The following is a 25408-nucleotide window of genomic DNA, read 5'->3' on the forward strand; positions in this document are numbered from 1 at the left end:
CCGGAAGAAGCCTACATAGTAAGATGGATGCCGTAATAATCCCAATGTCTTATCATGGATAAGCACTGAGTATTAGCACCCAGCATTTTATTAATGGGATTGTCCAGTATCTTATATGAATGGCCCCTGCTTAAGAAACGGGCATCCATGTTATCACTGGGGATACCGCCCTTAGTACCGATTTCCGATCATTTTCCATTCAAAACCCGATCCCAATTCTGATCCCAATGCAAGTCAATGGGATTTTTTTAATCGAAGATCAGATTTTAAAAACAATCCTATTCACTATACAGCATGGAGTCTAAAAATTGAACGCTTTGTTAGACTCCACGCTGTGTAGTAATTAAAAAAAAACTCTGGCTACTTAGTCCTCCCTGGTGTCCACTTACCTGCACAGAAGCGCTGGCGCTAGTCCGGAGCCCACTGTTCTCGCTCCTCTTCTTGCCTCGCCTCTCAGGTTAGTGTTACAGACCTAGGAAGAAGGTGTGGCTTGTGGCTTAGGAGAGTGTGGGCGGGTACAGGGCAGGGAGATGTGAGTGTGTCACTCAGTACGTCTCCCCTCCCAGTACCCGCCCACACTCTCCTAAGTCACAAGCCCCGCCTTCTTCCTAGGTCTGTAACACTAACGTGGGAGGCGAGGCGAGAAGAGGAGCAAGAACAGCGGGGACCGGACCAGCAGCAGCCATCTGTGCAGGTAAGTGTTAGTTACTAGAGATGTTAGCTAGTCTCCCATTAGAATGAGTGGACGCAGCTGTATGCACAAGGGGTTAAGCGTCCGGATGCCGGCACAGGCTGTGTGCATCCATTCATTCCTATGGGACCTAGCTAACATTGTTAACTCTTCCCACAATGTTTTGCTACTGGCCAATAACCTCTGACCTTGATCCCACCTAAAAAGATCTTTTCCGATCCCGGTCGCTCAACCCTAGTGGAGACTCTTATCTCAAAGATACAGCAGTGTCAGATGAGTTCCCTTGCTCCTAGTATAGCAGAGTTTAGCAGCTGCAGCATCCTTCTCCTCTCCCACCCCTCTCCATAGACTTCTATGCAAAATGTAACTCAGCCTAATAAGTGGAAAAGGAAACAGATTTCTTTACTAAGATATATTACAAAATTTCTTCTATTCACTTGTACTATTTATTTGTGAAAAGTCGTTTGATAATTGGTGATACACTTTAACACCACAAAGAGATGGAAATGCTTACTGGGGAGCAATGGCAGTACTTGACACAACAGGTAGGGCTGAGGCGCAATACATGACGTCTGTAAGGGAGTGAGGGGCCAAAAATGTTTGCCATTAATGACTGTTATATAAATCATGGGTGGCCTCAATGTATGGAATAGTCAAGAATATTATCAAATGATGAATTTCCGTCCAAGGTTTTACCAATAGGCGACCAAGTTGAGGAACTCTAGCATAGCCTGCCTCTGCCCAATTCTTTCGCTCCTACCCTGCTCATCGTTGCCTCACATGACATTACCATGTAACAGGCCAATCACGTTCCTTCATAATCAACCAAGTAATGGCATATCCACCATTTTTAGGTCATATAGTGATAAAAACCACTTCAAACCCCCCCCCCAAAAAAACGTTGCTTCCTGTGAATTCACCTTAAATGCATAACTAAAGATCCAGGGGTATAACTAAAGCGATGCTGGACCCACCTCAAGCTCCAAGGCCGACAACACATGGTAAATGGGGGCCCATTATAGATTTCATACTGGAGCTTCTCACGGTACATGCACACGATCAGGATTTATATGTGGAAAATATGAACCAACTCGTGTGGATTTTGGTGTGGATTTCATATTCTAAATCCAGTCTCATTGACTTTAATGCTAATGGGTTAGGAATATGTTCACATGTGGGAATCTGGTGCTGAAATTGAGGCAGATTCCACCTTGAAATCAGCTCCAAATTCTGCCTGAAACCAGCCCTTATTGATTTCAATGGGTGGCAGAGGCTGATTTTTTCCTTTGTCTGATTCTTTTAACTAGTGAAAAAAAAGTGTTATGCTTAGGGTTGAGAGATCGGGATCGGAGAAGATCGGATTCCAATCGGCGATTGAGTAAAATTCACAATCACGATTGGAATTCCAATCTTTTCCGGCAGGATCAAGGTCGGAGGTTATCTCAAGATCGGCTCAACCCTGTTCATGTATATAACATGAATAGGGTTGAGTGATCGGGATTGGGAAAGATCAGATCCTGATCATCGATTGAGCAAATTTTACTATGGGGATCGGCTGGAAAATGATCGAAAATCGGATTTTAAAAACGATCTTGAAATTTCAAGACCCTAGTTATGCTTGATCTTCAGTCAGATTCCATGTGATAATACCCCATTGCCACAGATTTGGGAGTGGATTCCGTTCCTGAATCCATGGCAGATTTCATTCTGATTCTGCCTACCATTGTTTTAAAGGGGAGGCAGAGATCGCAGCAGGATGCAGAAAAAATCAGTGTCCTTCTCAATCTTGCGTTCCACGGTATTGGAAGTCCCTGCCGACCAGCTCCTTTCATCCAGCCTAATCCACAAAGGAAAGCCTGAACCTAATGCCAATGCTCTGCAATCCCACGGCTGAACATGGTGTTGGAAAACGAAGAGAAATTTCGTTTCCTTTTTCACCATGTGATTCTAGCCTAAAAGGTGAATAAATACTACCTGGCCGTTGCGGAATTTGATGCGGAATTTAGTCAAGTGGAAAAATTCAGTCGTGTGATTATGTTGCAGAATTTCCACGTTGAAATCCGCATGTCATCCTGATCAGGGCGAGTTTTGGGTAAAAATATTCCTTATATCTCCCCACAGTCAGAGTCGGGCTGTGGGGAGATATAGGAGTTGGAATTGATGGTTTGGCCCCCTGACTCCTGATCGTGCGCATGTATCCTCAAGTTAGAACCAAAAATGTAACGTAACCCCAACGCAGCTGAGATCCTAAGATAATCTGGCCCAGGAGGTCGGTTCCCCGTTACCGATACCTGCAGGATACGTAGTTGCATGTATTATATAGAAGAGAACAGATCCCCTTTTGTATCTTTTCAGGGTCACACACTGGAAGTCCTCAAACCCACAGCTGCTCCATCAGAAATTTTACAAGGTTGTATTTTCCCAAAGACTCTAAGCCATTGTTTCTTAAAAAGGGGACGTGTTTATTTAGCTGCGCAAACATGCACTGTGTCTGCCGTAAGTCAAACAACCGCTCGGAAGTCTTCATTTGTCTGGGTTTGCAAAAACTCCATTACGCTGCACGCTTGTAAAAGAGAAAACGCAGATATGGCTGCTTAAGCTAACACTATTCTGTGTACACAATGGCCCACTTTACGTCTGTAAACCATAAGGCCAGGTTTATTCAGTATAAACAGGCAGACATTCCTAAGGTGGCCTGTCTTTCACATAGTTCGCAGGGGGAAAGCTTTCATCTCTAATTATTTTCTCTACTGTATAGTCGCCTGCTGAAATTTGTATATCGTCATAGGTAATAAGAAAAATATTAAAAGGGTATAAAAAATATTAAAGGGGATGTCCATTCTGCTGCAACGACTCCCAATGATCAACTAGGAAGTGGGGAATCTTGCAACAAGCGTTCAATTTTCCTGCAGCGCCCCCTCAGGGAAAATGAAGCATTACATATAGGGTGTCCTGTTACAATCAATGGCCTGCCCCAGTAAAGTGTAAGGGCTTAGTCACCAAATCAGGGAGAATGAATGGGTACATGGCTGTCAAAAAATGGGCATGCTCTATCTTAGTCCATTTTGACGGATACACAGGAATATACGCATAGACTATTGGGCATTTTGCCGTTTTTCATGTGAATAAGGCCAAAAACGGATCAACATGTCCTCTATGGCAGATGCTGGTTCTGTAAATATTGGATATGTTGTGTGCATTCACTTCAATGGGGTTGTGGCCAGAGATTACAGTCCCAGCAATCCCATAGAAGTCAATGGAGTGCCGGTCATACAGGGCAACGGTGCTCCATTCACAAGGCAGCTTTAGGGGGACTGTTTGTGTCCAGTCCTGATCATTGGGGACCCCAGCCATCAGACACTTATCCCCTTTCCTGTGGATCAAGGATGTGTCCATAATAGGACAACCCCTTTAAACTGGTTTGGTTTGTATTGTGTAATGGCCAAACCCAACATTTTTGATAGGACTGGCCAACCATCCGATGTGCGCGGAAACCTCCCAAATACTTCAGGGCAGATAAGGGTTGGATAGATGGATTGCAAATACCTAATCCTATGTATGGGGTGATATCTGACAACCATATAACGTATTGGGTCAGGTTTAGATACTCGGTAGCAGATCTGTTCTAGAATGTAATATTAGGTCAGAGAACCAGGAGACCACCAGGACAAAACCATCCATTATTTGTGCTCAGTCAATACTCTTTTTAGCAGAAGTTCGGAAGCCCGGCCCCTGCCAATCTCTCTTCTGACCTCTGGTATATTTACCCAGTCAATACTACTAATGTGGATTAGGTCACACTGGCACGTACAACCAGGTGACACCTCCCATGTTCCCTGACTCCTATAAACATCCATTTGTCTTGACTGAGTAGACATGGGTGGAAACAGCTGGCATGGGGGCGGACAAAGCGTTGCCATTATACACGGATATATACTGATCAACAAATACTAAATGTGTACTGTGCAAAAGTTATAGGCACACGTGGAACAAAAGCTGCGAAAGTAAGAACGCTTTCAGAAAGAGAAGGGTTAATAGTTTATTTTTGTCCATGAACAGAATGAAGTGAATGGAGAAAAGAGAAATGTAAATCCCATCAATATTTGGGGTGACCTTTGCCCTTTGGAGGAGGAGTCTTGGAAACGATGACACGGCCCTCTGATCTCAACATCATCCAGTCTGTCTGGGATGGCCTGAAGCAATAGACGGATTGGACAAGCCTATATCTATGTGCTTAGTTCTCCAAGATGGCGGCGGGACCAATCATCCCTGCCAAGGTCTGCCAAAACCGTCTGCAAGTACCGAGAAGAACTGGCAAAGGGCAAAGGTCATACCAAATATTGATGGGATTTACAGTTCTCTTTCGTTTGGCTGTTTAAATACCTTTAAGTCGCCATTTTGGTTATATTACTTGTTGACACTGAAGATATTACAGATATATGAAGAAGAGACGTGACATTCCATGTTTATTGGGACTAAGTTGTCCTTAATGTTAATACTGTCTGTCCAACGCCTATATACATTACTGCTGAGGTACAGGCCGAGCACTCGAATCGCTTTCGGATATCACCAGAAGAATTTGCATTATTCCTTTCACAACCTTACGCCTAAAGCAGGAGTTCAATATATTACACATATTTTTTTTTCTTTTCCATAAAGTGCCTTAGAACCCGATATATATACAATATATACTCCTATATGTACTGCATGTATATAGAAACAGATAATAAACTTTGTGCATATGAAATATACAGTGAAGGTGGCACCGAACTCCCTGCTCACATAATATACACAATGCGATTATTAGGATACATTTTACATATCTGTACAACCCCCGAAGCGTACGTAGATCTGGATATGCTACGTATGTAAAAAATAAGAAAATAGCACCAGATGCAATTTCTGCAGTTTAGCAAAATATATATAAAAAAAATAAAAAAAATGCCACATTAGGAACAGTAACAAAAACAGAAAATAAAGCAACACCTAATACAATCTTATTATGACAATTACATATAAAGTCACATATGTAATGTCTTGTTTAGAATGAAACAAACAATGTACACCATGAAACAATACAAAAAGTTGCAACTTTAGTTTAAAAAAACAAAAACAAAAAAAACCCCAGGAAATCCAGGACCTGTCACCACCTCTAGGTGTCACTCCACTGATTCCGGCACAGTTGGAATTTTTTCTCTAGCCCCCACCGTTCCTGAGATATCGCTGTTGTTAGTTTAGCACCCAATATGCTAATTCGTCTCTAAACTGTCAGATGGGAGTTCCTGGGAGGAAGGACTGCCCACCTGACAGTAGAAAGCCCAAGAAGCATATTTTTACAGATTTCTCAGGAACGGTGGGGGGTAGAGAAAAAATTCCAACTGCATCAGAATTAGTGGATTTGAGGCTACAGGAATGCATGGAGCTAGAAGAGGTGGTGAAGGGTCCTTTTTAAAGGCGCCCATTCACTACTCCTGATATTTCTATTTGAGTAAATATCTGAATTTCCTAAGAAATAACAATAGTAGAGTATTGTAGCTCATCACTTTGCTGTGTTCTGTTCCTCTGTTATTCCTCCTGGACAATTGTTCATAAAAGTCACAATAACTGGGCACTGCTATTCTCTTTGTTAAAGGGATGCGTTCTCATACAGAGTAATGATCTCAGTTTTGACTCGTCACCTGGATGGTAGGGACACAGCCTCAACTGGTAACGCCCAATTTGTTCATAAATTTCCAGGAGGAGTAACAGAGGAACAGGGCAGCATAGAGTTCTAAAAGAAGATACTCCAAAATGATTATGTCAGGAGTAGTAAAAGTAAGCACTGAAACAGAGATGTCAGGAGAGGCGACGAAAAGACAGATCGTTGTAGAATGTGATATCTCCTATGCAATAAATATTTTAAAGATGAATATTCATTAGAACATTTCATACATTTTTCTAAGTCCAGATTTGGAATTTTTTTTTGTGCCATTTACATTAAAATAAATACAATAATAATTAAAAAAAATAAAATAATAAAAATAACACGTCAGTTACATGTCCCTTTGTTGCATGGATTGACCCGCTCTCCTACAGAACTCCTTCATGGACAAGTCATATTGAAAATCATTAATTAAGCCTTTGAGGTAAATAATATCGGCATCATTGGATGCCAAACACAAGAAAAAATAATTTTAAAAAAAGTCAAACAGGAATGGCTTACAAATATAAAAAAAAATTAAAAATGAATTTTCCTTCTACTTTTATATAAAATAGTGATCTTATTTTTAAAGGGGTTTTCTGACCCCAAATATATGTTTCATACTGATGACAGGATAGGTGGGGGTCTAACACCTGGACCCCGCACAGATCAGCTGTTCCAGCCTGTGATTCCCCATCGCCACCACTATACGGTGGACGTGTCTGGGGCTATTACTTGAATAGGAGAAGGCTGCATGCGCTCCCCGTCCACTGCTGCCCGGAGGTTGTCGGATCAGCTGATCTGTGTGGGTTCCAGGTGTAATTACTATAAAATCAATGAGAGTAGGGATGACAGATCTTCTTGACATTGCAGGGAGTCTGCCACCAGGATTTAGCATATAAAACCGTCACAGTTGTATAGATGAAGCTCACCCAAATGCAATGTCCCTAAAAATCCAGACAATCCCTTACTGATGTTCTTTGATTTGAAAATATGCAAATGAGCAATTGGGTGCACATGGTTGGCCTCTGGTGCTCCAAACTGCTAGGCCACACTGAACTGTAAATGGACTCCTTCCTCCCTCCCTACCTTGAGTGACAGGGCCAAGGAGTGAAGCTGAAGTCTTACCTGGCCCTGTACTTACTCCATGTATTAAATCATTGGCACATATGTAGAACCACTCTGAACTTGCCGGGCTGGAGTGACTGTACTGCGCATGCGCCGACTGGATTACATTACAACAAGAAGTGAGGGAACTGGTGCTCCGGATTGTTCTTTTGCAACCTCAAAGCAATGGAAACCGGATTATTTAGGGACAAAAAGCACTGGATTCGGATGACCTTCTTTTCAGACCCCTGAGTATAATGATCGGAGGCCCAGGAGAGGTAAGGGAACATAAAAAACACTGTTACTTACCGCTCCTGTTTCCAGGCAGGCTTCGGGCCTACTTCTGTGATGTCCCTGATGTCACATGACCGGGGTCTCCGCCCTGGGTCATGTGACATACCGGATGTCATTGAAGATGGCCAACACCACCGAGGAGTGCAGCGGAGCCAGAGAGAGGTAAGTAACAGTGTTTTTTATGTTGGTATCCCCCTGGGTCTCCGATTATTATACTGGGGGGATCTGAAAAGACCCCAGAGTATAATAATTGTTCATGGGTGTCCACAGTGGGACATAATACTGTGTGCAGGGGCCACTATGGGGCATAATACTATGTAGGGGCCGCTATGGGGCATAATAGTATGTGCAAGGGCCAATATGGGGCATAATACTGTGTTCAGGGGCCACTATGGGGGATAATACTGTGTGCAGGGGCCACTATGGGGCATAATACTGTGTTCAGGGGCCACTATGGGGGATAATACTGTGTGCAGGGGCCACTATGGGGGATAATACTGTGTGCAGGGGCCACTATGGGACATAATACTGTGTGCAGGGGCCACTATGGGGGATAATACTGTGTGCAGGGGCCACTATGGGGATAATACTGTGTGCAGGGGCCACTATGGGACATAATACTGTGTGTGTGCAGGGGCCACTATGGGACATAATACTGTGTGCAGGGGTCACTATGGGGGATAATACTGTGTGCAGGGACCGCTATGGGACATAATACTGTGTGCAGGGGCCACTATGGGACATAATACTGTGTGCAGGGATCACTATGGGGCATAATAGTATGTGCAAGGGCCAATATGGGGCATAATACTGTGTGCAGGGACCACTATGGGACATAATACTGTGTGCAGGGGCCACTATAGGGCATAATACTGTGTGCAGGGGTCACTATGGGGGATAATACTGTGTGCAGGGATCACTATGGGGTATAATAGTGTGTGCAGGGGCCACTATGGGGTATAATACTGTGTGCAGGGACCACTATGGGACATAATACTGTGTGCAGGGGCCACTATAGGGCATAATACTGTGTGCAGGGATCACTATGGGGCATAATACTGTGTGCAGGGGCCACTATGGGGCATAATACTGTGTGCTGGAATGTGGGGGGAGGGGTATGTCGGTTGAGGTCTTCGGCGTCAGTCAGGAGGGTAGGAGCCATGTCAAAAGTTCGCCATGAGGCCCCGCCATTCCTAGTTACACCACTGATCTATGGCACTGAGTTGTTGGTTTTATATGCCAAGGCCTGGTGACCGGCTCCTTTATTGGATGTTTTTTTTCATTCAATTTTTTCAATGTTATTTCTCATAAATCCTGAGACTTCTTATCGGATATCACACACTACAACCAACTTTCTTTTCTTTACCGAATATACCAAATATTCCAAACCATGTCAAATAAATATCCTAATATAGGTCATAAAAAATTCCTTGATATTAAGGAGTCTGACCACAGGACTGCACCGATGTACCATGGTTGTATAGTAACAGGTAAAATAAAATAAAAAACCTCTAAAAAATAAATTAATATAAACTAGAATATAAACTAGCTACTAACAGCAGAGCCTCAATATTCTTCACGATAAGTTGCCGACATTTCTATGTCTCTATTTTTGAATGTTTTTGGTAGCTGTTGACGCATCATTTATATTTCACATTGAATAGACCTTTTATAGAGTAACAGAAACGTAACGCATATTTGAGCGCCCATCGCGTTTCCAGCTCAAATAGACTAAAGCCCGTTCTTTTCTAAGGAAAAACATGCCGAACCGTTTTTCTACAGTGGGTAAGAAGAAAGGATTTACATCGAAACGGAGAGTCGTGTCTAAGGCATCACTAAGTGCAGTGTTCAAATAAAACAACTTTGTACCTATATTACTGAAGACCTCGGTCTCATAAGAATAAATGATGGATAGAATTCCATTGGTCATTAGTAAAAAAAAAAAAAAAAAAAAAATCAAAAAATTACTTATGGTCATACCAAGCTCCAAGGACCTGTATTCCATGCAGAATCGGGAGGACAACTATGAGTGTTACATTGTTCACGGTCTGGGGGTTTATCCAGTATCTCACAGCTGAGATCATTGAATCGCTCCCCATTAGATCTTTGACTTTGACACACAACAAGTCTTGTTCTTGTCCCGGAACCACATTTTTTGGAACACTAAAAATCAAAGTAAAAGAAATTCAGACATTTAGAAAAATTCATATCTAATACACTTGTCAAATTTGAAAACTTGGTAATTTTGTAGATGTCAAATTTTTTTTAATATTTTTTTTTTATAGTTAAAGGGGTTTTCCGGTGGTACAAAATATTTTCACAAAAGATTCAGAATTGTAGAAACTTAGAAACTATAAGATACTCACCACTCCCATTTCCAAGTTCCCGAAAGTCTATACTTCTTGATTCACAGGAAATGACTCTCAGCCAATCACTGGCTTAGGATAGCCTGTGTCTCACAGGAAATGACTCTCAGCCAATCACTGGCTTAGGATAGCTTGTGACTCACAGGAAGTGACTCTCAGCCAATCACTGGCCTATGATAGCCTGTGACTCACAGGAAATGACTCAACCAATCATTGGCTTAGGATAGCTTGTGACTCACAGGAACTGACTCTCAGCCAATCATTGGCTTAGGATAGTCTGTGACTCACAGGAAATGACTCTCAGCCAATCACTGGCTTAGGATAGCCTGTGACTCACAGGAAATGACTCTCAGCCAATCACTGGCTTAGGATAGCCTGTGACTCACAGGAAATGACTCTCAGCCAATCACTGGCTTAGGATAGCCTGTGACTCACAGGAAATGACTCTCAGCCAATCACTGGCTTAGGATAGTTTGTGACTCACAGGAAATGACTCTCAGCCAATCACTGGCTTAGGATAGCCACGATAGCCTTAGATTGGCTGAGCAGTAACTTCCTGAGGAACCGGATGTAGAGACCAGGGATCACTGAGCTTCTTGTACTTCTTTAACCCATTTGTAGCCTTTTCTCAACATTTTTCTCTACCCAATGGACAACCCCTTTAAAAGTACGGAAAACACTGCATAAAATGAACACAGACAGGATCGAACTGAAACATCAGACTATCACCAGATCCTTTTGTGGCTGACATCTGGACACAATAATTGGCCCTGAAGATCCAACCCAAGGACAAGATGATTTTGGACTTGGTGAGGTTTGTTGGCATGTGTAAGCTGTATATATCATGTCTATGAGGTGTCTATGTTATATACTCTATTATAATATGTGTGATACCTAGTAGCATCAGAGAGCTAGGTCAGGAATATCTGACCGGTGGGAGGCGAGAGGGAGTCGCCATACTATACAGTGCATATAGCGCCATCCACTATATACTGGCCCAGCAGTGTTACTGCAGCTCAGCTCCCATTGACATCAATCGTAAGGATAGGCCATAAAACAATTCTTAACCAATTTCATGTAACGCAGTTAATATTAAGAGAATAATTACCTCCCCCCAGTTGCCATATGTCCACTGAGGACAAGGTCCAGATTCGCAGGGCTCTTGCTCAGCAGGTTTGCTTCTTTCGTCACAGTTGGTGGCAGGATACCCATTTTCATCTTGGCAAACCACCACACGACGCTGGAATCCACCGGCACATGTGCTAGAACACTAGAGAGTAAATGTGGTATATTGATTATATAGGACAAGATATTGATTCATTTCTCATTAATACTGACCCTATATGTGTTAGTAGAGCCACATAGATTGTCTATGCCATACAATGATATACGATCCCACTCTATACTGCCATTGAGTGCCACGTAATGCCACCGTACCGTATCCATATAATACTACTGTGTCATACAGTGCCCACTTACTCAACAGACTTTAACTTTCAATCCAACAAGAACATAGGGGCTACACCCTACAACGTCCTCCTGATGGTGAGGACCCGTGCCAAAAACATACATTTCGCAAATTATAAAATAAGGTAAGTGATTGTAATAAGTAGCCCAAATTTAAGAATACGGAAGGAACTCTAAGACATGGCCTCTAACCACTAAGTATGATAAAACATAGAAAACATAGAAAAATAAAAAATACATAGAACTTACTGCTCCCCATGGACCTACTCTCCATTGACTTCCGCTTGAACCAGTGGCTCGTCCACCGTTCCTGTTCAAGATGGCCAGAGTTGGGTTTGATCTTTCTCTTTGGTCAGTGTTTGTGAAGGGGTGAATGGCCCTGCCATAGTCATGGTTGACGTAGTGACAGGGGTGCATGGAACACTCTTGCTCCGTCTGTGGACTGTCCTCTGGATCGCATTCGTTATTATCAAAGGACTGGCCAAGGAAATCCACACAAACCACTTGTCTCACGGCCTTTCCTTGGCCACAGGTCACCGAGCACTGGAGTGAAAGAAGAAAGATAGTCTAGTGACAGTACATGATGTCATGATATATACAAGGTCTACATGACAGAGGTGACTACGGAGAGTTTCATCTCAATAAACACCATGCAGTACTCTATATTGCCTTTGGAGGCACTGCAGGGAACTTGAATAATTGTTGCTGTGTTTCTGTGCAGATCACAGCTGATCACTGGGGGTCCTAGCAGCAGGACGTCCTCCGATGAGCTTGTTTTGATTGGATTATGTTTGATGGAGAATCCCTTTATCGGTCATTTTTGATCTCCTATAGAGGCTATGCTGGGGGCGAACATCTATATAGATGGGATGTACTTACAGAACTCCATTCCAGTGCTTTCCATTGTCCGCACGGAGTCACCGTACACACTTCAGTTGCTGATGGTTTTGGCAAGTGTGAACAAGCGGCTTCATCTGCCACTGCGCCTTGATCGTCGCGGCAGCTGACGTATCTCATCCTTGTCCCTTTACCACAAGTTGCTGAGCACTGGGAAATATTGAGAACATCGATTATTAAGAAATCCCCGAAAACCTCATATAAGACTGTACTTTTTGTCGAATATTAATCTTTTCTCTCTACGTATCTGCTGGTGGGTGTGACGCTCCTTGTATTACAATATACTGTGGATTTAGTAATTCTACTAATGGAACATAATCCTATAAATTCTGAGAATAAAACTCATAGTCCGTTTATGGACGAGGGCTGAGTGTTCATAGCAAAGCAACCGCACCATTAGAAACCACCGCCTGCAGAGGACAATACCTCAGTTTACCCCCAAATACGTGCAGCCATTGGCCAATATCTTTGGGTGGGATTTTGGCCGCATGTAATTGCCACATCTTGGAAGCCTATGAAGGTTACTGTCATTACTTTTGGCATGTAACCATTCCCTCTCTTGTTACTTGAAGGGGTTTCCAGAATTAGAAAAACATGGCTGCCTTCTTCCAGAAAAGTTCTGCATCCCAGTTTATGGATTATGTATTGCAACTTGGTTCCACTTAAAGAGAATGTGTATGGCAAGGTTCACCAATAAGAATCTACCACAGATTTGGGGGTTAGACTCTGACCCTGTGGCAGATTTCATCCCAAATCTGCCTTCCATTGAAAACAATGGGAGGATGAGATTGTAGTAGGATATATAAGAAATCAGCATCCTGCTTGATTTTGTCACGGATTCCGGGAGTCCCTGCCAATTTGTTCCATTCATCTGGGCCTAGTAAGCAGAGGAAAGCCACATGCAATGGCAATGTCTTGCATCGGCATTCTGTTGCGGCATTCATATGCTCCAAAATGGTGCCATTGAAAAATACACCTCTCCCCCAAAAAAATAAAAAGTTAAGAATTGGAATTACATGGAGAGGAGACAGTTTTAGCCTTTGATACAACACGTCTTCGGTAGAGATGAGCGAGTACTATTTGAAACTCCCGTTTCGAATAGCACGCACCCATAGGAATGAATGGAAGCGGCCGGCACGCAGACTTTGCCGGCGGCCGGCCGCTTAACCCCCTGCGTGCCGGCTGCGTCCATTCATTCCTATGGGAGTTTCGAATAGTACTTGCTCATCTCTAGTCTTCAGTCCTGATGGACAATTTATTGTAGGTTTTTTTTTTATTAGGAACAGTCGTTAATAGAGTCCATAAATGCAGTACAGGATATATAATAAACATAAGTCATCTGTGTTTATTGGCGACCATGGGCTGGAATACGTCACGCTCCTATGCATGTTAAATATGATTAATGACCGGTGTCAGGAGTCTGCCGGTGTATACACTGGCATGGCCGGGATGATAACATTATTTTCATAAGGTCAAACCCGTAGACGCTTAGCACATCACTTGACAATCAGGAACTAATCCATAAAGTGTCGCCATATTTAAAGGAGCCGGGGTATTTTAGAAGAGGTGGGTACGGCAATGTTGTAGGTACAGGAAATCATCTACTTACAGGAGTCCATGATCCGAATCTCCACTGAGTCTTGCTGTGGACAATCTGTTTGGTTTCAGGAATGCCTGGGCATGCAGCTGTTTCACAGTCCTGTCAAAATCAGTTTGGTTTGTTAGGCGGCTTCCTTTCCATAATTAATGCCTTTCTGAACTGGTTGCTAAGAGGCGGCATTGCTGATGTCAGTCACTCGACAGCTCAGGATGCACATTGGGGGCCAAGCCTAGGGTATGTCTGTTTCTTCTTTTTAAAGGGTACCTCCAACTATAAAACCTCTTTTCATAATAGTACAGATGAACATAAGAAAATTTTTAACATATCTTATTAAAGAAATATTTTTCCTTTTGCATTTATCAGGTTGAGTTATCTTTTTATATAGAAGTCTATGGAGAGGGAAAGGGGAGGAGGAGACTGCTGGAAACAATACAAGATTTCTGCTGCACCTGGACTAAGAACGTTCTTCTGATACTGCTGTATTGTCAAGACTCTACCACTGAATGGAATGAGGCAATAAATCAATGCACAGCTCCTCCTCCTCCCCCTCTCCATAGATTCCTCATTCACCTGTACTATTCATTTATGAAAACTTGATTTATAATTGGAGATACACATTAAGGAATCACTCTCAGGGGCATATAAAATAAGCAGGGACCCCCTGTACTAGAACAACACGTGGGCCTCCTGCTTTCCGATTGCTAGTCATAGTGCACCTCCTTGACATTGCACCAGAAAACTCCTCAGGGTTGCAACAAGAGGTAGCAAAGTAGGCGCAGCCTAAGATGCCTTTAAATGAGGAGGAGGAGAGACTGAGGAGTCTTCACTGCATGGGACAACCCCTTTGAGAGACTGAAGATGGGCTGTGCGGAGGGGGAGGCCCTTAAGCTCCTTTAAAGGGGTTTTCCAGGACAAATTCTGGCAATGCAGAGAATCTCACCTGAGCGTCTGTAGGTCGCGTTGCTGCATTGCATTCGCTGTCGTCCACCACGGCTCCATAGGCGCCCACAACGCATTTCACTGCTCTCATCTGGTAGCCGGTTCCACACGACGCCGTACACTAAACGTGAAAACATATTGATTATACCTGTAAGACAATACTGAGACAATTCACAGCAATTCATGAAAATCTATAACTTCTTCCCTGCTTGAAACATTTCACTGGCCATTGAGGCCGGCTCGCTCATCTACTGGCTCGGATTAAACATGCCTGAAGTGATGCCTTCTAATGTGGAAATAAAGAAGTTCAAAGAACTCAGCAAACTCTATGCTATGTGGAAATCAGAAGTCATAACTAATCCTTATAGGTGATATTAGTACTGCACCACATCATACTAGGATCAGATAACCATAGATACAATGGACACCGATGCTTAACCCTCTCAGATATGGGGGAACCAATGAGAGGGGTCACACACCCAAATGATGAAGACAATGGAAGGAGACAATAAGACCTACTGTGGCTAGTATAAGATGCTAGTGTCAATCTAATGCTCAATAATTTGTAAATTTATGGACAGTGCCAAAGTCTCCGACCGAAAAGAAAGGCATGATCTGAAAATCTGGACAGGCTTGTGCCTTTTATGAATGCCACCGATGTCCTACAGCAGGGGTAGGGAGCATTCGGCTCTCCAGCTGCTGTGAAACTACAACTCCCAGCATGCTCCATTCACTTCCAAGAACAGCAAAGCAAGTATGCATGCTGGGAGTTGTAGTCTTGCAACAGCTGGAGAGCCGTACGTTCCCTACCCCTGTCCTACAGCAACATTAGTCTGCACTAGGCCAGTTGGATCCATCATGGTGGACAGGGAGGCAGGAGGTATTCATTGTGTTTTCCAATGGTTGTGTTCTATCGCAGTATCTATCTGCTACCTTCCTCTACTCTGATGTGTGAAGGTCTAAAGACTTTGGGATCTAAAGACTCTTAAAGGTCTTGCAGGAGTTTTCCTTCTGACAACCTGTCTGATTGCTCTGAGTCCAACGGTAGGGACCAGTGGTCATAAGAATAGAGGACCCTTAGTCCCCTGTGTGAATGGATTGGTAGTTTGCATTTGTGACCACCTCTTCACCTCTATGAGACAGAGTGATATACTTGTCTATCTCCAACAGCCCCATAGAAGTGGAAGAAACGTGGTTGGTCGCGCATTGTATTCAATCGGGATCATGGGGTCCCCATTCTTATGATTGCTGGAGGGTCTCAGAAGTTGGATAAAATATTCTAAGAACATCAATAAAAATGGTCAAACATATAATTAGAAATATAAACATAAGTTTATCTGAACAAACTATGTAAAGATTGTACCTGACCCCAAGGACCAACTTGCCATGACGCACATTCCTGCTGCTGGCACGTCTGAACCGATACCGGCTTAGTCTCTGGATCACAAACTCTATCATTAACTCGGCTTTCTCCAAAGTGGCACCAGGTCTGGCGATGTTTGTAACCCTTTCCACAAGTCACCAGGCACTGCAAGTAAAGTTACAGGATTTACCTCTATGTATGACCATAACGGAAGACCTGGAAGTGGTAAGAAGTCAACAGAGCTGAACCGTATATGGACTTCAATAGAGGAGTCCAATATTTTTGTAATAATCTCAATCCACAATGGTGGACTTTAGACTTCCCATGATCACACTTACATCTGACCAGTCCCCTGTCTTCCACTGTGGACACAAGACATCACTGCATCTTTGTTCCGTTAGCTTTTCTTGCTGGCTACACTTGGCATCATCGAGAACTTCACGGAAAGAATTGACACACATCGCCCTTCGTCTCCTCGTCCCAGTTCCACAGCTTTTCGAGCACTGTGTCGGAAGCCAAAATCGGAATTTCAGAATAATAAACTAAAAGCTGTTTCAGGTAACAGTGAACAACGTGAAACGCATGAGATGTGGAAATGATAAAAAATTTATTAAAAATTGTGAAGGACATAGGTGAAGTCCATTGCATTATGACGTATTCTATGATGTTCCTAGGCTGAAAAACTTGTCACCTACTTGTAAAGTGTGGTGGGACCATCTCCTTAATATGTTGGCACTGTTACCACCGGTTTACATCTATTTGCTCCAGGATTGGTGAGTATAATACATAATTCTATCGCAGTCTATGGTGGTTCTCCAGTGCTTTACCTCTATCCATCACCAACCAACATGGTACTTAAGATGTATGGCCTCAGATGCCATGACTTGTGAGGACCTCTATGGTAATCGGTCCTCAAAAGCATAGTGGATGCCATGTTCCTCACATGGACTTTGGGGAAAATTCTACTTAATAGACGTCGTTCCTGCCAAGGCAGAGTTGGACACATGCTTTTAGCAGTGGCATTGCATTGGGTGATTGCCAAGATGGAGTATCTGTTTTCTTTTCTCTACCACTGGCGAGATCATGAGGGTGCCAAGACTGGTGTTTTGTCTGTACAGACGAATGCTATGCACAGTCCATGTAGATGTTACATCAGGTAAGTCCAGGTAGACCCTGGACTTATAAACATCAGCCATGATGAAAGCTGTGCATTCAGCCACAGGAATATAATTGTTGCGCCACACCAGGAGGTACCACAATGCCAAATGGTGCAACTGAATTGTGTCTACCCTGCTGGTATCTACAACGTGCCTGTGTCACCCTGGATGGTTGCGCCACTGACTCTTGGCTTGGACCTTACATACTTGCCATTGCGCAGTCTACACCTTTGCCTTCCTCTGGTTCTTTAAGGATATAGCTTGAACTTGAAGCACCTGCGTCTTTATTCAATCTTATTAGCTATGTAACTATACAGCTTGAAGGACCTATTGACCAGATTCCATTGGCAGCTCTAGTGATGACCAGATCTATAAAGTTGCTCAATGCCTGGATCAAGCATTAACCTATCTGCTCAGCCAATACTAACTTCTGACCAGGCTGAATAGCTCCATCTTCCGGTGTTACAGTCCACGTAACATTTCTCCTTGCTGCTGGGTTTCTGTAGACCATTGCAGAACCGATCATCGACCTTCTCCATCTTTCCTTCTGCCTTGATAACTTTTGCACAGTAGAAATCCAGTGTTCGGTAGCCCGGGCCGCACTGGGCAGTGCACTCGCTCTTTCTGTCCATGTGCCACCTGTGAAGGTCTGCTGTTAGTGTTGGTGGGATACAGCTTGGACTATTACATGATCAATCCTTCTATAAATTACCTTAATTCACAGTCAGTGTTACAGGGCTCCTTGATGGGCTCAGGCGTAGAGATTCGATCACATCTTTGATCTGAAACCACCAGATGATCGGAGTCCCTGGTACATATAGGCTTTCTTTTCCTCTCTCCTGCAAAAACAAATTTGTCCAGGGTTCAATGTAGGTAAGAACCAGTGATATTAATCTTCACATTATATGAATTACAATAATATAATATCTAGATACCTACAATGATAAAGGAGATCTCCCCTTATAGAGGCGCTAAATGCGGTCACATACAGTTACTATAGGTCTCAAATGAGGATCTGTGGCCTCCCCATGTGGAATGGTTACCACTGCCATGATTTACAAGGAAGACTGGAGGATAGCTGTACAATGGAAGATCACTATGTCTATGTCTATCATCTAAATAGATGATAGATAGATAGATAGATAGATAGATAGATAGATAGATAGATAGATGAGAGAGATAGATAGATAGATGAGAGAGATAGATAGATAGATAGATAGATAGATAGATAGATGAGAGAGATAGATACTGTAGATAGATAGATGATAGATAGAGATATATGGATGGATGGATGGATGGATAGATATGAGATAGATAGATAGATAGATAGATAGATAGATAGATAGATAGATAGATATTGTAGATAGATATATAGATGATAGATGATAGATAGATAGATAGATAGATAGATGGATAGATAGATAGATATTGTAGATAGATAGATAGATAGATAGATAGATAGATAGATAGATAGATAGATAGATAGATAAATAGATATTGTAGATAGATAGATAGATAGAAGATAGATAGATATTGTAGATAGATAGATAGATAGATAGATATATAGATAGATGATAGATAGATATATAGATAGAAGATAGATGATAGATAGGAGATAGATAGATAGGTAGATAGATAGATAGATAGATAGATAGATAGATAGATAGATAGATAGATAGATAGATAGATATTGTAGATAGATATATAGATGATAGATAGATAGATAGATAGATAGATAGATAGATAGATAGATGGATAGATAGATAGATGGATAGATAGATAGATAGATAGATAGATAGATAGATAGATATTGTAGATAGATAGATAGATAGATAGATAGATAGATAGATAGATAGATATTGTAGATAGATACTGTAGATAAATAGATAGATGCTTGTTATAGCTGTACCGCATGCTGCATGGCCATTGGATAGATAGAGTTTGTTCCTATTACATAGATGATACAGACAATCTGGCCAGGCAGTGTGCACAGTGTTACAGTCTATATTTTAATGATTCTTTATAGCCCCCCCTCTTTTGGTTTCGGCTTCCCCCACTCCGTCTCCTTTGTCTATGTCTTGCACTGCTAATGCTTCCTGCTATGACTTGGTCTTCACACCCAATGTGGTTCCCCTCAGGGATAATGTGAAGGTGATGCTTATGTTCTGTCGTCTGTGTTTCTGTAGACTTTAGAGCCATAGGGGTCTATTGAGGGAAGGTTCTTATTTATCTTCTGTGAGAATAATATGACACGTTTTCGATGTGATTGTCCGGGCCATTCATCAAAGTGCGAGAGGTGTCGGACAAGCTCTATAGAATAACAATGGAAAGTTTTTCAATCGAAGCAAGAAGAACAAGAAGCTCTGAATCCGATATTACACAGAGTGGCCGGACAGCAGGAACTTTAATGCATTTCTAATGAGCAGATCGGTAATATATAGAAACATCTCTCCAGTGGACGATGTGACAAAGAGGAAGAGACGCAAAACCTTACCAGGCAACCATACACTAAGCATGCCATGTCTAATAGGGTATAGGCGGCCATAAACATTATAGAGGAAACGGGCAACCATCTAATGTGCATGCGGCCTCCCACCTCTCCTCCATGGCAGAGCTGCAATACCAGACACTTCCCATCAACAACAATGGCGCTGTTTCTAGACAGAAAGGAGATTTTTTTTGCTTCCCATGCCCAACCATTGACTTATAATGATACTAAATGACCCAAAATATACAGTACAAACCAAAAGTTTGGACACACCTTCACATTCAAAGAGTTTTCTGCATTTTCATGACTATGACAATTGTAGATTTACACTGAAGGCATCAAAACTATGAAGTAACACATGTGGAATTATAGACTTAACAAAAAAGTGTGACACAACTGAAAATCTGTCTTATATTCTCGGTTCTTCAAAGTAGCCACCTTTTGCTTTGATTACTGCTTTGCACACTCTTGGCATTCTCTTGATGAGCTTCATGAGGTAGTCACCGGAAATGGTCTTCCAACAGTCTTGAAGGAGTTCCCAGAGATGCTTAGCACTTGTTGGCCCTTTTGCCTTCACTCTGTGGTCCAGCTCACCCCAAACCATCTCGATTGGGTTCAGGTCTGGTGACTGTGGAGGCCAGGTCACCTGACGTAGCACTTTCCTTCTTGGTCAGATAGCCCTTACACAGCCTGGAGGTGTTTAGGGTCATTGTCCTGTTGAAAAATAAATGATGGTCCAACGAAACGCAAACCGGATGGAATAGCATGCCGCTGCAAGATGCTGTGGTAGCCATGCTGGTTCAGTATGTCTTCAATTTTGAATAAATCCCCAACAGTGTCACCAGCTTGGCACCCCCACACCATCACACCTCCTCCTCCATGCTTCACGGTGGTAACCAGGCATGTAGAGTCCATCCGTTCACCTTTTCTGCGTCGCACAAAGACACGGTGGTTGGAACCAAAGATCTCAAATTTGGACTCATCATACCAAACACAGATTTCCACTGGTCTAATGTCCATTCCTTGGGTTCTCTTCTGCTTGTTGCCGGTCCTTAGCAGTGGTTTTCTAGCAGCTATTTTACCATGAAGGCCTGCTGCACAAAGTCTCCTCTTACCAGTTGTTGTAGAGCTGTGTCTGCTGCTAGAACTCTGTGTGGCACTGACCTGCTCTCTAATCTGAGCTGCTGATAACCTGCAAGTTCTGAGGCTGGTGACTTGGATGAACTTATCCTCCGCAGCAGAGGTGACTCTTGGTCTTCCTTTCCTGGGGCGGTCCTCATGTCAGCCAGTTTCTTTGTAGTGCTTGATGGTTTTTGCAACTGCACTTGGGGACACTTTCAAAGTTTTCCCAATTTTTCGGACTGACTGACCTTCATTTCTTAAAGTAATGATGGCCGCTCGTTTTTCTTCGCTTAGCTGCTTTTTTCTTGCCATAATACAAATTCTAACAGTCTATTCAGTAGGACTATCAGCTGTGTATCCACCTGACTTCTGCACAACACAACTGATGGTCCCAACCCCATTTATAAGGCAAAAAAATCCCACTTATTAAACCTGACAGGGCACACCTGTGAAGAGAAAACCATTTCCGGTGACTACCTCATGAAGCTCATCAAGAGAATGCCAAGAGTGTGCAAAGCAGGAATCAAAGCAAAAGGTGGCTACTTTGAAGAACTGAGAATATAAGACAGATTTTCAGATGTTTCACACTTTTTTGTTAAGTATATAATTCCACATGTGTTACTTCATAGTTTTGATGCCTTCGGTGTGAATCTACAATTGTCATGAAAAGGCAGAAAACTCTTTGAATGAGAAGGTGTGTCCAAACTTTTGGTCTGTACTGTACATATAATAGAACAATCTTATGTGAACAATAGGGTTGAGCGATCGGGAAAGATCGGATTCCAATCGGCGATTGAGCAAATTTCACGATCGAGATCGGCTGGAAAATGATCGGAAATCGGATTTTAAAATCGATCCTGAAATCTCAAGATCGGCTCAACTGTAGTGAACAAATATGACTCCGCTTACCTTGGCAAATTTTACTGCATGCCTGCCATGGTCCATAGGGATTCCAATAAAAAAGCTGAGGTTTATCTTCAATTGGAATATTAAAGGTATATCGGACATCTGGGTTATATAAATTGCCGACTGATAATACCTGATAATATAAAGGAATAAAAAAAATTAAAGTAATAGTGGTGGATCAGAAAAAAATCAGAAACAGAACCACCCTGTGTCCAGTGATGGAGGTCAACTTCTTTCACTTGAATGGAGCTGTAATACCAGGCACCGCCCAAGGACCAAGGTGGCGCTGTTTCTAGAATAAAGCAAATCCTACAGCTTATTTCAGTCTGAATTCCTTCCAGTCATGTTACCTGCAGCACAATTTCTTCATCGATCCTGTCGGTGCAGTTAATTCTCTCCACGGTGTGGTCCGAGCCGCTGTACTCTATGATTGCCTTGCCCACTTTGATTTCCCTTTTGAACTTACTGACCACAAAGTTGCCATTTAGAAGGAATTCCCCATGGCTGTTTGATAAAGCTGCAGGAAGAAATGTAATAATTCATGTTAGAGGCGCCTGATACCTCGCAGGGTCAAACTCCGCACTTACACATCTACTTCCAGTGCACACTTTGTGACTGTATGGTAATCCTCATAGATATATACAGTTCGGTCGTGTCATCACCTCCAGCACCATTTATTAGAGATGGAAATAGATGCCATCAAATACAAGTAAGAGTTCAATATCCCTGCAGCGCCTCCACAGGGGAAATGAAAAATTACAAAGATCTCATTGGAATCAATGCATTGTCCATGTAAGAGAAGATCATTGTAGCCCCTCTCATGTCTAATTATTAGATGGGGTTCTAAATGGGGGATCACCCTCTATAACCTAAATGGGGGATCACTCTCTATAACCTAAATGGGGCATCACCCTCTATAACCCTAAATGGGGGATCACTCTCTATAACCTAAATGGGGCATCACCCTCTATAACCCTAAATGGGGGATCACTCTCTATAACCTAAATGGGGGATCACTCTCTATAACATAAATGGGGGATCACTATCTAAATAACCCTAAATGGGGGATCACTCTCTATAACCCTAAATGGGGGATCACTCTCTATAACCTAAATGGGGGATCACTCTCTATAACCTAAATGGGGGATCACTCTCTATAACCTAAATGGGGGATCACTCTCTATAACCTAAATGGGGGATCGCTCTCTATAACCCTAAATGGGGGATCACTCTCTATAACCTAAATGGGGGATCACTCTCTATAACCTAAATGGGGGATCACTCTCTATAACCTAAATGGGGGATCACCCTCTATAACCTAAATGGGGGATCACTCTCTATAACCTAAATGGGGCATCACCCTCTATAACCCTAAATGGGGGATCACTCTCTATAACCTAAATGGGGGATCACTCTCTATAACCTAAATGGGGCATCACCCTCTATAACCCTAAATGGGGGATCACTCTCTATAACCTAAATGGGGGATCACTCTCTATAACCTAAATGGGGGATCACTCTCTATAACATAAATGGGGGATCACTCTCTATAACCTAAATGGGGGATCACTCTCTATAACCTAAATGGGGGATCACTCTCTATAACATAAATGGGGGATCACTCTCTATAACCTAAATGGGGGATCACTCTCTATAACCCTAAATGGGGGATCACTCTCTATAACCTAAATGGGGGATCACTCTCTATAACCTAAATGGGGGATCACTCTCTATAACCTAAATGGGGGATCACTCTCTATAACCTAAATGGGGGATCACTCTCTATAACCTAAATGGGGGATCACTCTCTATAACCTAAATGGGGGATCACTCTCTATAACCTAAATGGGGGATCACTCTCTATAACATAAATGGGGGATCACTATCTAAATAACCCTAAATGGGGGATCACTCTCTTTAACCCTAAATGGGGCATCATCCAATATAACCTAAATAGGGAATCATCCACTATAATCTAAATGGGGGATCACTCTCTATAATCTAAATGGGGGATCATCCACTATAACCCTAAATGGGGGATCATCCACTATAACACAAATGGCGTATTGCCAAGAATTAAAGGACATAATGAAAGAAAGGAGGGAAGGACATCAAAAAATTAAGAAAGGAAAGGTCATAAACTAGGAGGGAGAAAAAAAAGAGGTAGGTAATGAATGATGGTGTGTAAGAAAGGATATGATAGCAGGTAGATTATAATACCTGATAGATTATAATACCTGATAGATTATAATACTTGATAGATTAGAAGTGACTTGTTTTTGGCATTCACAATATTTTCCTTTCCCTAAACAAATCTATAATTTCTAACTTGTGACCAGGACACTTCCATCCATATGACCGGTCGCCGGCATTGTCTCTGTCATAGTTTGCGTCGTCCGTGTACCGTAAACATCGCCATCGTGAATCGCTCTCTTCCGTAAACTATAATTTGTGGCAACAGCAGGAAATATTGCAGCGCTCACTACATGACAAGAGTTCATTTCCAGCACTTTTGTTGCTGAAGACAAGCGACTGGCCTGCAACTCCTAAATTGCTTTTTCAGATCCATTACGCCTATGCTTTTCTAGAACTGTGCTTGAACAATAAAGCTTTGTGTAGCCGCTCGTAATTCTTAAAGCAGATAAAATTGCAGTTTGAGGGATATATGTCTGGCAGAACAACCTTACCAATAAGTCACAGTAGGCAGAAAATTGATGCTGAAAATAGGAAAAGTCTTTTTTTCCGTATTTTTTATCTTTATAGTTTCTTTGAAATAACTGTTTGTAGGAGAGACAGAAAAACTGTTCTAGTAGAGGGAAGTGCGGGGGCCTGAGGAGCGGTCACAGTCATAAGGCAAGGGTCAAAGGACCCATTTTAAGTGCTTTACTGGTGGAGGTGAGTGTAACCCTGCTATGGTTTTGAGCTCCATTTCTTCAGGTTATGTTCACATGTGACAAATTTTGCAGAAATGTTGCAAAAATTTTTGCAACTGAAAAGAAAAACATCAACATTCCATTCATCTAAAAAGTGACGTCCAGGAGACCAGGACCTGCTCAGGTGAAAGGGACAAATGTGAATGTGTACTTGCTCTTAGAGAGCAAATTGTTATGCATGTTCAAATGCTTACCTATAGGGGGCAGTATTATAGTAATACAATTTAGTATATCCGTATTATAAGCTGTATAGAGGCTGCCAAGATTCATAGTGATAGTCTGTCAGTCCTGTGACTTTCTTACAGATTTAGAGATTTGTGTATATGAGCAGGGGGGATCAGGACTCACAGGCTTTCTCTATGTATATGGGGATCAGGACTCACAGGCTTTCTCTATGT

At 42.4% G+C, this 25408-nt stretch overlaps 1 protein-coding gene across 1 annotated transcript in view; it reads right to left on the reverse strand.

The window, feature by feature from the left end:
- Positions 1 to 25408, reverse strand: part of ADAMTS9 (ADAM metallopeptidase with thrombospondin type 1 motif 9) — a 154641-nt gene that overhangs the window by 55774 nt on the left and 73459 nt on the right. Inside the window, exons 17-28 of the mRNA XM_075287475.1 lie at positions 22428 to 22594; positions 22081 to 22210; positions 18274 to 18400; positions 17990 to 18200; positions 16743 to 16907; positions 16405 to 16569; positions 15043 to 15162; positions 14112 to 14201; positions 12485 to 12652; positions 11855 to 12148; positions 11247 to 11408; positions 9753 to 9935 (exon numbers count right to left, since the gene is read on the reverse strand). Coding sequence (XP_075143576.1) covers positions 9753 to 9935; positions 11247 to 11408; positions 11855 to 12148; positions 12485 to 12652; positions 14112 to 14201; positions 15043 to 15162; positions 16405 to 16569; positions 16743 to 16907; positions 17990 to 18200; positions 18274 to 18400; positions 22081 to 22210; positions 22428 to 22594 — 1982 coding nt within the window. The remainder of the gene's footprint in view (positions 1 to 9752; positions 9936 to 11246; positions 11409 to 11854; positions 12149 to 12484; positions 12653 to 14111; positions 14202 to 15042; positions 15163 to 16404; positions 16570 to 16742; positions 16908 to 17989; positions 18201 to 18273; positions 18401 to 22080; positions 22211 to 22427; positions 22595 to 25408) is intronic.

The sequence above is a fragment of the Leptodactylus fuscus genome, chromosome 9 (genome assembly GCF_031893055.1).
Source record: "Leptodactylus fuscus isolate aLepFus1 chromosome 9, aLepFus1.hap2, whole genome shotgun sequence".
In the NCBI taxonomy this organism is placed as follows: domain Eukaryota; kingdom Metazoa; phylum Chordata; class Amphibia; order Anura; family Leptodactylidae; genus Leptodactylus; species Leptodactylus fuscus.